Source organism: Schistosoma haematobium, chromosome 1 (assembly GCF_000699445.3).
Source record: "Schistosoma haematobium chromosome 1, whole genome shotgun sequence".
Lineage (NCBI taxonomy): Eukaryota > Metazoa > Platyhelminthes > Trematoda > Strigeidida > Schistosomatidae > Schistosoma > Schistosoma haematobium.
Window position 1 is genome coordinate 16,346,514 of NC_067196.1, and position 14,580 is coordinate 16,361,093.

The following is a 14,580-nucleotide window of genomic DNA, read 5'->3' on the forward strand; positions in this document are numbered from 1 at the left end:
ATCTCTCCACTTTTCTTCATTCATTACAAACATCCAGACATGGTGTACGACATATAGGTCGCTGGGATGACATTCGTAAAGCATGTCAATGCCACCGAAATCGATGGTAACAGCAATTCAATTATCGTCACTACACTCGGACACACATTGCTGAATCTCGGAATTAACATGGCGCCAAGACCGAATGTCAGAGATCCTTCGGATATGACGATCATCAAACACGGAGTCGCCGAGCATCCTCAAATCGGAGAGGTCACGTCTCATAAACATGTAGCAAAGCTGCTCCCAAACAGTATGTTGTAAACCTGATCTTCTACAAACAAACTAAAATCACGATAGCGCCAAAGATGACTCAGATCAACATAAGCCGCTCATTATACGTAGATTGATTTCACTTGTTACGTCATCACAAATAAAAACAACTACTTAAGTACATAAACTTTTCAATTAATTTTAACATGACACAAAAAGTGAATGTAGGAGCAGGTTCCAACCAGTCTCACAGAAGTGCTTTGAATTTAGGAGCAATTTATATACTTCACTTACGAACACTAACTACAAACTGGTTAAGTGTAATTCCCATAGTTTGTGTAACAGGGCACAGTAAGACATCATCACGTACTTAAAGTTGGAAAGTCATTCATCAGGAAACTGTATACATAAGGTAAAACTAAAATCGTACTAATTGAAACTTTGAATATATTATATTAGTTTTTAAAATAAATAACGATGAATATACAAGAAACAGATACACGAGATTTATATATTACATTTGTAAGATTACATAGTACTGTACGATATATATATATATATATATATATATATATATATATATATATATATATATATATCATATGGTACAGTAAATACATATCTCTTTCAACGAAAAATCATTTGCTGTTATGTTTTCTTCTCTTCTTTAAAGGTGAACAAATTGATAGAAAATTAGGATTGGATACATTTGTATTAGTTAGAGCAGTATATAATCGATTTATTGAATTGTTCCGTTCATATATTGAAAGACATAATTCATCGACTAAATCACAATAATTGTAAAACAAATGAACAACGACAAATATCAAATTAAAAAAAATCTCTAAATAGTTAACGATGGTAAGAGTTAAGAATGTAGTTGGTAATTCATGTACACTTTAATTTCTAACCATTGGATTTATACGTTCGAATGTAGTTTAAAACGCAAACACGTATTTACCCATACAATAATAATAATGATAAAAATAATAATGTAACTTAACTATCAAGCACAAATTCATGTGTCCAGTTTAGTGACATTACGCGTCTACTACAAAATGAATTAAGTGGAACCGAGTTTAAACCAATCACCTACCTACTACTACTGGTTAACTCATTTAGATTATTGTATTTTTGATTACTTCTCCGATTACAAATTCTATATACGGATAAATTAAACGTCTGGAAGTAAAGAACTGACGATATTGAATTTATCAAATTCACCAGATATTACTTATTACTGATGGAATATTTCCCGTTGTATATTATACAATTTGACCATATTTTATGTAGACTTGAAAAGTCTTTGTGTTCTAATTTATGTAGCACATTAAAAAAAATAAACTGTAGATACTGTGTTTTTTTAGGAGGAAAATCAGCAAGTCTTGTTTTAAAACAAGCTGACAATTTTACAAAAAATGAAGTATAAGTTCAAGGTAGGAGGAAGGTGTTGAGATAAGTAGGCAGGTTAACACATCACTTACAATTGCTACATATGATATTTTCAACAAACAGATCTTAAAGAAAGGTATATCCATTGATGAAGACATTAATTTGAATAACCCCTGTTTTTATGATGGTATACTTATTTTATGGGACGTAAACTATAGATCAGTTTAATGAAAACATTTACTTTTTTGTGCTCAACTTGATTTATGATGTTAAATTTTAAGTAAATGCACATTCTGAAAATGATAATTGTGTGTCAAATGAAAACTAGTTGACATAATTCAGAAATCGCTAATACTTTATTTCATAGATTTTAACAAGCAATTAGTGATATAACACACTGTATGGTCGGAAAATATAAACTAAACGATAAAAATAACAGTTAATTACTTAAAACGACATATAAGTTTATACATATAGAATTCTAAATAGTTTACATATAAACACTTAACTTTTCGCCTTTAGTTAGCTACTTTTAAACGTCTAGATTGATCATGTATTTTTAGTTCACTGAAAATGAGTAAATTATTGTTTCATTTAGGATAATTAAAATTCATGACATTGTCTCATATGTTTCTTCTTGTAACAATATAAAATTTTGTAGACAGTACGGACTATCGCTAACACAATAACTCATCAGTAATAAGAAAACGAATAAATCTAAGTTCAAAATCACCAGTATAATTGTTTTTATTCCTTATTCGATTCTTTTTCTGTATATTTATATACTACTTACTAATACTCAGTAACTAGTTTCAATTTTGATAACTTTCGAACATTTTATGTGTAGCAGTTTCCATGTTCTCAGTTGTTAACAGTTTTTGTTTTAATTATTGACAATCACTACAAATGCGCTTAACACCCCAAACACCTCACAAATAGAGATTCTTAACCATTTTGTGTGTATTTGTGTAATGGTAATATCGCCTTTTATATAAAATTTACTTCTGATCCGGATTTTTCTCTCTTAACTTCATCTTGTGGTCAGACGCTCTGATAAGATTTTACAATATTGTTATGGAATTACAACATACTGGGACAAATAATAATGAAGCGTTTAAACTGTACAATTAGACTAGTCATTTTCCACGAACAGATAGAAAAGTGACATATATCCGAGGTTCTAAGTCTGCAAAACATTTAATGACCTTCAGATAGTAATGAACACCGATAGATCGTACCGTAGGTAATTTCTAATGATGTTCATTTTGTTTAAAATGTACCTTTGTATGAGAAAGTGCCTCAATCTTTTGTAGAAAGAAAACGACTGCGATTGTACGGTTGATTGATCTGTTATTTTCTATTGTCAATCATAATTGTAACAAAACAGTAGATTCAGTTTTGTGAGCAATTGTTGGTTGACTAAATCATAAAGTTAGGCTTTACTAATCGATTAGAATTTTGTGCATCATTTTAAAAGCCAAATAATGCTCATCAGTCACAGTTCTTCACATTCCAGGAGGACGTAAAAAGTCTACTAGAGAGAAGGAAGATAACTCAGATTTTAATACATAGGTGATTAATTTAAGCTTATTGAAAGTACAGATGTGACGGACGGGAAGATATTGAAAAACAAAAATGAAAAAAAGTAGATCTTTCAACAATTGCACTTAACAAAAAACACCTGCGTTAGTATGTAAGGAATTAATCTAGTTTTAAAAATGGCAGTGACCTAAGTGAACTTTTTAATCCAACTTGACTGTTACGATTTCGCGGTTGTTAAAATAGGCAGCAACGTCAATACTGTAAACCAAGAAATGTAATACAAGATAACTGGGTTAAAACTGGTCAATGTAATGTCACTTTTATCAGAGAAAAGAACTATACAAAAAGATTCAAAGTCTATGGTTTTATCTTTTAAATCCCGATTATCAATAATTCATCAATATATATCATTTAGTATCGCCATAACATGAACGCGGCTAGCAAATATACCTCATTTTAGAAGAATCCTATTGAAGCTAAGACTCACCTGACCTGACACCATAAACATTTTCCAGAGCTTGATTGATGTGTTTCTTCATATTCTTTATGTTATCTACAATTGAGTTGATCTTAGCTGTTTCTTGTTCAATTTTTGTTAGACATGTTTTAAGCTGAAATCATGATAAAAAGTTCGGTAGAATATATATGATCCATAGACAAATAATGTATATATTGCACATGAAGACCAAGAAAATATGTGGTCTACTGTCTTCTATGGAACCAAAAAAATAGAACACAGTTTACGAATCACTACATCCTTATAAGTTATATATACTACTGAATTAATCTGGGTAAACTATATTAGTTATTAGAAATGGTTCCCTAAAACACCTTTTTACAACGTCATCTTGTTGAAGAGTAATTCAACCAAGTATATAAAACGTATTTTTAGTAAGTTGTGGGAATTAGACAACTTAATGGATCATATGTTTAGGGAGATAGAGCAAAAAACGAATTAAAACCTTATTTTTAAAAGTTAAAAATCATATTTATGAGGAAATTTAGCCGTTACAGGGATAAAGGCTATTAGTAAGAAGTCCTAAAGTATTTAGGATTGAGGTATATTTTAAGCAATAAGAACACCAATAGTATCACTTGAGAGGGGCGGTGGTTTGGAAATGCTGCTCAGACCTACATTTACAAACTAGAAACAATGAATAGTTCACTTGTAATGTTTCAGTTGAAGTGGTTAGGACATCTATGACATAAATCAAACCAAAACCTAGCATAACAGGTGTTTTTTGGTGTAAGTTGAAAGAGAGATAAAGATGGCCGAACCAAGACAAGGCATCAGCTCATGAAATCATTGAATGTATGACTGAGTTATGTGGGTAGGTGCAGACCACCTGAGTAGGGTCAAAACGATTATCGTAACCAATGGTTGGAGATGTTGGGTGACATGGCTTGTGATTGATTGAAGTGGGACAGATTCACTCACTCTTGGTCTTCCCTTAGATCTTGAGTTTTTAAATTATCATATTGAGTAAATTTATTCTTTCCTTTCGAATTACATTATCCGTGCTAAATATTTCCTACTACTACTGATATTATTGTTTCTTATCGCCCCCAAATGCCCTGGTACGGCGGAGGGTGGGGAGAGTCAGCTCTCCCTCTCAAAATGCTCCCAAGTGCATACAACTACTGCCAGAGAAGTCCTACTCACCGCCTTCCCGTGACGGGGGTGTTGTTTACGAAATTGAGAAGACGAAAAGCGAATGTCCGGTGTTCTAACCGGGTTGGTTGGTAGATATGGAAGGTCTACCTAGGGGAGTTAGAAAACCCTCATTCCAAACCAATGGTGTACATGGGCTCCAGGATCCTGAGGGAACAAATGACGTGTGAACCAATCATTGATCACCGGCCACCATGAGACCGCATCTTCTGACGATGCTCCACTGACGTGTGGATTGGACATGTAGGTCAAAGGCTCTGGATGTAGACTTCTAAGAAAACCATCTACTTTGGTTTGGGCACCCCAGCAGTATCACAGCCTACACACAAATCAAGTGACTAGTGTGGCGCACATGTATTCGGTGTTCCTTTGTACCAATATTTATGTGTTCAAATAAATAAATAAAATATGTTACTCTTGGATCTATCGATATGGTAATACGGCACGGCAACTTGAACTAATGTACATATGTACCATGTTCTACAATGATCATGACTGACCATTCCAATAATAGGAAACACGAAATAACAACAGATACTCAGAAGTTGTAAAATCAATTGGTTAGTTGCTACAATAGTATAATGAATAAATTTATAATTTGGTAACTAAATCAAACTTTTAATCGCAACAGTTCACCGAATCGGTTATTTATACTTAAAACGTATGGTGAGCATCAAAGTAGACAAAAAACAACATAAGGTGACGAATATTTATAATAACGAAGCATTTTACTCACTACTGTAATTCTATTCGTGTAAGTGATAATACGATTTTCAATAGCTTTGTCACGTTTTTCAGAGTAAACTAGCTGGAGTTCATCATCTTTGAGAACTACTGAAGAACTCAGATACAGTACCTTGCCGACTAAAAATATCTGAAATAATCTGATTTATATTCATTACGGTATATTTACATCGAAAGAATCAAACATGTCTACAAGACGGTCTTCAAGTCTTTCTTTTAAATAATAAGTGAGCGACTGAAGTTTTTCTGACGTAAATTTTAATCCAAACTAAAAGAAGACCATTATAATGTTAACAGGGAAGAGACCAAACTTTATCCAATAACTTCTCACTGAATTCATCTATCATTTGTTCCAAATGAGTAATGATCACATTGTACACTAAAAGGAATGTTGAATAATCACAGAAATGGATTACAATCATCTGAAAGTTGAAGAGGTGCAAACCCAAGTAGCTTTGATACATATTCTTGCGCGACCTCAATTGGAACGGACACCGTCTGTACTTCATTTTCGTGCATTATGAACAACCAACCAACACGAATTTATTTATGTCTAAATAAAATTCACAAATAAGTGAACAAGAGAAGTTAATTTTAATATCATTACATGTAAAACAAACAAAAATCCAAAAATTACACATAGTGGGAGATTTTATATACGTCACGTTGATTGATTCCACGTTTTCAAATCATTTGCATTTTATTGATTTATGGCGTACACAGTTGATTATGCACACAGAGATGACAAATGCGGTTTGTGTTTATTTAAGTACAGGAGAAACTGAGTAAAACTGATGTGCCAGGTAACGTGTCATGCAAATTAAGACGATAACATTGTGAAGAAATGAAATAGGGCATCTAACTTAGTAATGAACTTTTAAAGCAAAGTCCAAGTAAGGGTAGAAAAAAATAAAGTCTTCGTTTTGTTCAGAAGTTAATTTCACTGTACATGTAAACAAGTAAAGGAGACTGAAGTAATATTTTAGAGGTACATTTGACGGTGTTCCAAATAATTGAGGTGTGATGTTTTTGACTGTAATTGGGGGGGGGTCGCATGTACCAGTACATGTAAAAGTCTCATAAACCTATTTTCATTTTAAGGGGCAAAATAACAACGAGCATTTTGTGCTACTTTTGAAATCCCGATTAACATTATTCTAAGTGATTTGAAATAACGCAAATCAGTAGTAGTGAGAATTGTTGATGTTAGCGGAACATAGACTGGATTAAAGCAAGCTCAATGCACGATTGCTTTGGTGCAGGCTGATTGGCTAATTCTTATCCAATCAGCACTAGTCGATAGCTGGAGAATACTCTGGAATCTTCTCATGTAAAAACTATAAATATACTGACGTCTTCCCTATTGTGCTTCTTACTTCCATCTAACCTTGTTATTTGGAATATAATCTCTTTCCTGTTCAACCGCGTTCTGATTTGGGGACCTGTCGAGTGATTGGTGTCCAAGAATATTAAGCAATAGGTATAGCTGGGTCATACCGTAAGAAAGAGAGATTATAACAGTTGACTAGATTTTTTACCAGTAAGATATCTAGACCAAAGATTGGGTAAAGTATTTGACATTGACTCAGAGTAGATAAGTCACTCAAATAACCACCATCCGTTGTTAACATAAGTGTTATGCTGGGTCTCAAACTAAGTGATGTCATGAAACTCGTAATTAACCTGGAGAAGCAGATCCCGACATTTTTTGGGGTTCGTGGTCTTGTTTTATTAGCAAGATTACTAAAAAATCCCTTGGTTAAATCTCAGCTTAAAGCAAACTAGTACCTAAAGTGGTTACGTCATGCGGAATTGGTCGATCTTAACTAGCTATTCAATTTTTAAACGATTTTCCTATGCGCATACAGATTTCTAGGGGTAACAATTCTTCATCACTAACCTTTTTTAGGCTAAAATTAACCGTTAAACTTGACTCAAGTAAAGTGAAATTATTTTGTGAACAACTTGAGTGTATATACACAATCAAAAATGACAAGCATAACCTTACGACTGATTTGAAAACAGAGTTAAAAGGAGTGACTTTTGTTTTTTCTCAAAAGTCCTAAAGGAACTACGTAAAACGAACACACAAAGCTGATTTGTCCTTTACGTTACCCACAGAGCAAATGACGTGTTCATGTGACCATTAGAGCTAATATAGAGCGGTTCATTTTGTTACTTTGTGGATACATGATTTTTGAAAGCTAAAAACACTTATAGATTGCAATTACCCGATCACAGAGGCTGCTGTCATACGAAGAAACAACTAATAAAGTATACCTCAATCTTTACCAGTCAGTCAGCAACAACGTAGAACTTCGTACGTACGTACACCAGTTCAAGTTGTCACACCACATTAGCACAGAGATGCAGTGGTCGATTCAAATCCCGTAGTGGTAGAGGTAATAAGAGTATAAGCAGTAATCAGGAAAATTAGTGTTTGGAGATGTTATTTAAAGAGTATAATACAGTGAAATAAATTTGGGAAGAGAAAAAAAGAGACAAGGAGGAATAAGGAGATCAAAATTTGGGAGAACACAAAGAGTGGATGCACCTGCGCCATTGCAAACGATTTTGAGCCATGTCATTCAGGGTCTCTAACCATCGGTTGCTATCATCTCGCGGTCCCCAACCAGGTAGTCTACACCTACCAACATGACTCAGTCTACTTGTCAGTGACTTCATGGACTTGTGCCATGTTTTGGTCTGGCCGCCCCTAACTTTCTTCCAAACTACTCCTACACCGTAAAACATTGCACGCCGGGGCAGTCGGTGGTTGGGCATACGTAATATGTGTTCCAGCCATCTCAACTGATGAAGTTCCACTACTTCATCAATTGATTTGCCATCCTTACCTAGTACCCGTTTCCTAACAACTGCATTACTTACTCGATGGTCCCAGAATATACGAGCAATATTTCGAAGACACCTATGATCAAATACTAGTAACCTACGGATATCCTCTACTCTTACCGGCCATGTTTCACTGCCATAAAGTAGGACGGAACGAACTGCTGCGCAGTAAACACGTCCTTTGGTTGATAGACGGATATCTCATCTACGCCATAAATGACGCAAGTTGGTAAAAGCTAGTCGAGCCTTCTGTATTCGTGCTGAGATTTCGTCACACACCAGACCACAAGGGCTGACGAGACTTCCAAGATAAGTGAAGCGATCGATATGCTCAATTACTTCACTCCCTATGATTAGTTCGGGTGTCAATGCAATCCAATCCTGAAGCAACAGTTTGCATTTCGAGGGGGAGAATCGCACCCCGAACATGCTTGCATTGTTGCCTAGGGTGGTCAGAAGACTCTGCATTTTGTCAGCGTCTTCGCTAAATAAAACTATGTCATCAGCATATTCTAAGTCAACAAGCGAACCTCCCGGTAGAAGTTCAACCCCTGTAAATTTAGATGAGGAAAGTGTTATCTCTAAAAGTACGTTGACGACAAAGTTGAACAAGAATGGAGTGTACAGCCCTGACGAACACCACTTGAGGTAATCAATTCTGATGACAGTTCGCCATAAGCTCTCACTCTACCAGTTGTGTTCGGGTAGAGAGCCTTTATAAGGTTAATGTACTTCTTTGGTACTCCTTTCAGTGACGAACACTGACATAGAACCTCACGATCAACAGAGTCGAATGCCGCCTTAAGGTCGAGAAATACTACCATTGTGGGGCGTCTGAATGTGTGTCTGTGTTCTAGAACCTGACGTAGTGTAAATAGCTGATCTATACAACCACGTCCAGGTCGAAAACCAGCCTGATTTTCTCTAGTCTGTTCTTCACGAGCTTTGGTTAGGCGTTGAAGTATTATTGAAGCTAATATTTTAGACACTATATTAGTCAGACTGATTCCTCTGTGATTGTCACAAGAGGACTTTTGTCCTTTCTTATGGACTGGAACAATCAGTGATTGGGACCAGTCAGATGGGATTACGTCCAGTTCACAAATTCTACCTAAGACCTCAGTTAATCTCACTGCTAATACTGAACCACCATCCTTAAAAATCTCAGGAGTAAACCTGTCAGGGCCTGCTGCTCTCCCTCGCTTCAGATTTCCTATGGCTTTTTCAACTTCGTAAGGAGACGGAGGACCTACATTAACTTGCCATTCAGGTTGACTGGAGACCGTGGGAAACCGAAGTGTGGCTGAAGGTCAGTTGAACTGATCCCTAAAGTGTTCTGCCCATCGATCCAATCTCCTGGATTGAGAATGTATAATATGTCCATCTTTCTCTGAGTGTTTCTCCAACAGTCGGTTTCCTTAACAAGTCTGAACAATTGTCTGCTATTACCTATTGCCGCTGCCTTTTCCATCTCTCTTGTTTTCGCTACCCACCACTGTTCACGATCATTGCGTAGACTTCTTGTCAGCTTGCGCTTAAACTGACTCCGCTCTTCATTATGTTCAGAGCCAGGTAGAATGAGTTTCCGAGCATCTATCAGTGCGATAGATGCTGCTGAGATCCAGTGTTTCTCCCTAAGCATGTGGTTTACCTTACTAGTAGATATCACTGCTGTTTCCACAGCTTTTCGGATATCATTCCATGCTGCATCGGGGTGGGCATCACATACATGGCTGCCTAACTGTTTTCCTAGTTGTTCCTGAAATATACTCTTAGCTTGACTATCATTAAGTAGGCGCCTAAGAGGTTTCCTTGCAGCGTCTTTCCTACGTCCAGTAAGACGCAGGCAAATACGCGCTCGTACTAGAGCATGATCTGAATCTAAGCATGTGCTCCAGAATGAGCGACAGTCTTCTATCGAGCCCTTCCATCGGTGGCTGATAGAGATGTGATCTATTTGGGTCCGACGTTTGGACGAATTAGGGGTCGCCATGTTAAAAGATGTTTTTCCTTATGCTTAAAGTTAGTATTTGCAAGGAACAGGCGGTTATCTGAGCATAGCTGCAACAGACGGTCGCCATTATCTGTTCTTTGAGCCACGATGCTATAAGATCCACCCAGGTGTCTTTCCCTATCGCTTAGTTTACCTACTTGAGCATTAAAGTCACCGGCCACTATTACTACATCCGAGTGCCTAGCTTTTCGGAGAAGGTCGGAGAGCTTTCTATAAAACTCATCTTTTACATCATCTGAGCTGCAGTCAGTGGGAGAATAGGTAGAGACGACGAAGAAACAACGACGAGTGTCCCTATCTTTCCGGATCCTTACTGTTCCGTTCAGTCGGACAGCGCACAAACGACTGTCTACTGGGATCCACTCTAAGAGAGCTAGTTCTGCCCTGGGACTCAATGCTATACCTACGCCGGCGAGGCCACGGTAAGCAGAATCTGGGTTTCCAGATACACGAAGTGTGAATCGAGTCGGTTCTTTATTTTGACATGGTGAGGTCAAATGAATGACGCTACTTGGATCCTGTATGTGCGTTTCGGAGACGCAGCACACATCGATGGCGCGGGATTCTAAAGTCCTAGCTAAGGAAGCCTGCTGTCTTATTTGGCAGTGTTCGGACGTTAAAAGCTCCTACGTGTAGATTAGAGCGTGGTTTCAGGAGACCAGGAATAGCGTTCCGCGTACTCGAATCGTTTGCCCTAGCGGTGCGAGGTGATACAGAGACGTGAGGAGGGTTAGTCATGGAGATAAGAGAGGTATTAGGAGGTGTAGAAAGGATTTGAATGTGACCAACTTGGTCTCGTGTGCTGTCACGGGTATGAGAGCTGCCTACACCGTGGAAGGGTATTTCTTGAGGAACCTGAAAAGGAAATTGGATTAGCGTTGGTCTTGACGACCTGGGAGCGTGACCGCAGTGCCCAAGGGACAACTGCTTGAGGCCGGTCGCGCACGGCCTTTTCGTGGAAGGTTTTTAACGTGTTAGCTCTGTTCTTCAAAGGGCCTTACCGCCGGAGACGGAAATCCGTGAGGTAAGGTGAGGCGTTACACTTTTAGGGTCAACCTTTTCTAACCCCACCCCTCCTTGTGGGAAGGCAGCATCGCTGCAGATGCTGATTGTCTTTGGGAAACACCTTACTGCTGTCACAACCCTTTACAGTCAGCAGTACGACTTCGCCCTCAGACCTTGAGTTGCTGCTTTTAGTCTTATTGTTCTCCAATCGACCTGCCTGGCATGGTAGAACCTACAGGAGCATGTGTTCCAGCCAATATAGCTCGGTTGGGTCATCACGATAGGCAAGCCCGACCACCGCGTCAAGGTAGCAGCTTCGGTCGGGCATCAATCAATCTTTATACTGACATTCTTACTTATTTGTTTTACTTATCACATGTGCCCCCAGTGCAACATGTGAAAGTGATTAGGTAAGATCCTGACCCTGAATCATCCTTACTAGATCTTGTATTGACCCATTACGAGGATGACGTTATGAACCTCAATTACATGCCATCCCTAGGTAAAAATGATCATGCAGTTCTAATCTTTGACTTTAATATAGTTGCCAAAAACGAGCACGCGTCAGCCCAACCCAGACCTAACGTCTAGAAAGCATCGTCAGCAAATTGGATAATAGAGCCCGAGTTCCCAACTGAAACAGTTTAGGATGTATTTTGAAATTTGTACTTAAAAGTTACTGCGTCCCACATCCCTTGAACTACACCAAGGGGTCCGAAAAATTCTCCACTATGGTTCAGTGGGGAGGTTCGCACCCTTCTCCGTAAGAGAAAAATATGGGAAAATTTTTAGGCTACTGGATATTGATGAAACAAAATCTCAATATCGAGAAGCTTGAAGTACGTGTGCCGCCGTAAGTCTAGAAAGTTGTGCGAAGAAAAGGGCGTTAAGGGACAAAAGAAACTGATGACCAAAAAAGTGGGGAACTGTAAATTATTAGAACCGAAAGTGCTAACAAATACAATAGAAACAAAACACTGAAAAGTACCGACGATAAAAAACTTTAGAAACAAAAATGATACTCTTAGAGGGTAACTTAACTGGAATAAATTCAACTCAAGTGAAAAAAGTAGTCTTGATACGTAACACGATCAAAATAATAGGATTTACTCAGTGAGGAAGAATATCACTGTTTATTTTAAATAGCATGCGTTCCCCTGGATTCAGCAATAGCTCCTTTCGAATTTGTTACTTGCATAGAGTATGAGCTTTGCTTCTTTTTGGTGTTCTCTACGTCTGCCGACGAGGCATGAAGAACGGAACTTATGTAGTACTAAGTATTACACTACTGCTTAAATACCTACGGTGAATATGGTGCAGTTGATTCGAATATTGCGTAAAACTAGCGGATGACTATGGACAAAAATCTATATAATTCTACATCGAACCATGTGGAAACTACCATACTACTAAAGACTAACCAGAAATTCGACGAGCGGATGAGTCGACCACCTCGGAAAGCCGCCAAAACTACAAGGGTCGTCGGTCGATGCATTTTAAAAGTGTATGATTGGATATTGTTCGGGAGTAGACATTTTAATGAAGAATCATATTTATGTATTTACATTCCTTTAACACTTATAAGTCCTGGTGTATTGGATAAACAGTAGACTAAATAAGAGGTAAGGTTGTTGGATCAATCACTGTATGTCAGAAGAGGAAAATGATCCTGTTTCGATCAAAGTCCCACGAAAATCACTAAAAATGACAAGGTATTCCACTCTCATGTACTTTATTTACTTCGCAAGCTACTCATGGTAGATATACTGAATTGAGATGTGAGAGAATGTTGTTTACAAATAAGGATAGCCTTAGAAAACGTGCACATAATTCGGGACCGGAGTATAAGGATCTTTATGCATAAGGAACATTGTTCTTCAGAATAAAAACTCGGCAGAAGTATTGAAAGGGGGGTCTAAGTATTTGTGGACTTCTAATCTACTATAGTTGAACAGGAGTGGTGTGTTTTCAATCTTAGATAGTCTTATGTCGAAGTTGCCGCAAGCGATAATTTCCCTGCTTCCCGTACTCTGAAGTAGCATTCAGGCTATTCTACTTCCACGCCCCAATTTGACAACGAATAGAAGCTCAGTAAAGTAATATCGTGTGTAAGGAATAATATATTCGAGAAATAAAGAGTACGGACAGACAATCTCAGTGACCGATCCATGTCATTTAATTGATCAGTTCGCGTTGGTTATAACTGACCATGATGAAGTTCGCTTAAAGATTCATTGTTTAATGACCAGCCTCTTAACGCGGAAACTGTTTGGCTTGACGGATTATTGGCTAGGGCTCAGAGATAATTCACTGCCTGAACCGATTCTGTACTAATACTGAATAACTACCCTTTCTGACGAATAGTGATCACAGTTTCTTACATAGTAGGTTGTGAACATACACTGTTGCATAAAAATCTATCCCATTCTCCAAAGAATTGATGTGCAGTATCGCCAGTAATCATGCACTACGTTATGTTAATAGGAGATTCCAGTCATTTTGTTCCACCGATCGAAAAAGTGTGCAGTATGTGTACGTCCAGCCTAGAAGAAACAAAGGGCTCATTCATCATACGTTTAACTTCATGTGGCTAATAACATTACCCTCCATAGCACAATAAGCCAATCCAAAAGTTCGCATAGGACAGGAGATATCACTGAAACAGGTTTGTCGAAACCAAACGTGAAGCATTTGGTTAGATTACTTTAAGACTGCAAATATATGACAAACAGAAATAGGCAGATCAGAGACTGATTGTGTCGTCATCATTCTAATTTTCAGGTAACGTTAGATTGAAGGATAAGATGTACTAATAGTGATAATACAAAGCTTCAAAATGGCTCAGACACATTGATTACTGGTATGTCGATAGTCACTAGTAAAACATAGGTATGCCGTTGAGGTTTATGAATTAAAGCAGTTTGGAATGAGGAGTAAATATTGAAGTTATTTTGAACACGCGTGCCCTTACACCTGATACCGTTCGTGGAGGAGCATAGGCCGCTCACCAGCATTCTTCATCGAACTCTGGAGGGTAATACCCTCCAGTTGTTTGAAGTTGCTATTCACTCTTTTTATATCTGCTTCCAATTCTCGACGCAGCGTG

General features: G+C 37.7%; 1 protein-coding gene across 1 annotated transcript; it reads right to left on the reverse strand.

The window, feature by feature from the left end:
- On the reverse strand, nucleotides 1–12,945 carry MS3_00003636 (uncharacterized protein). Its single transcript, XM_051211479.1, has 7 exons — nucleotides 12,896–12,945; nucleotides 6,019–6,155; nucleotides 5,914–5,981; nucleotides 5,772–5,870; nucleotides 5,595–5,732; nucleotides 3,674–3,797; nucleotides 1–1,036 (listed from the first exon to the last, which is right to left on the reverse strand). The coding sequence occupies exons 2-7, from the start codon at nucleotides 6,119–6,121 to the stop codon at nucleotides 891–893; spliced, it is 678 nt and encodes a 225-aa protein (XP_051073262.1). The 5' UTR covers nucleotides 6,122–6,155; nucleotides 12,896–12,945; the 3' UTR covers nucleotides 1–890.
- Nucleotides 12,946–14,580: the final 1,635 nt, after the last annotated feature.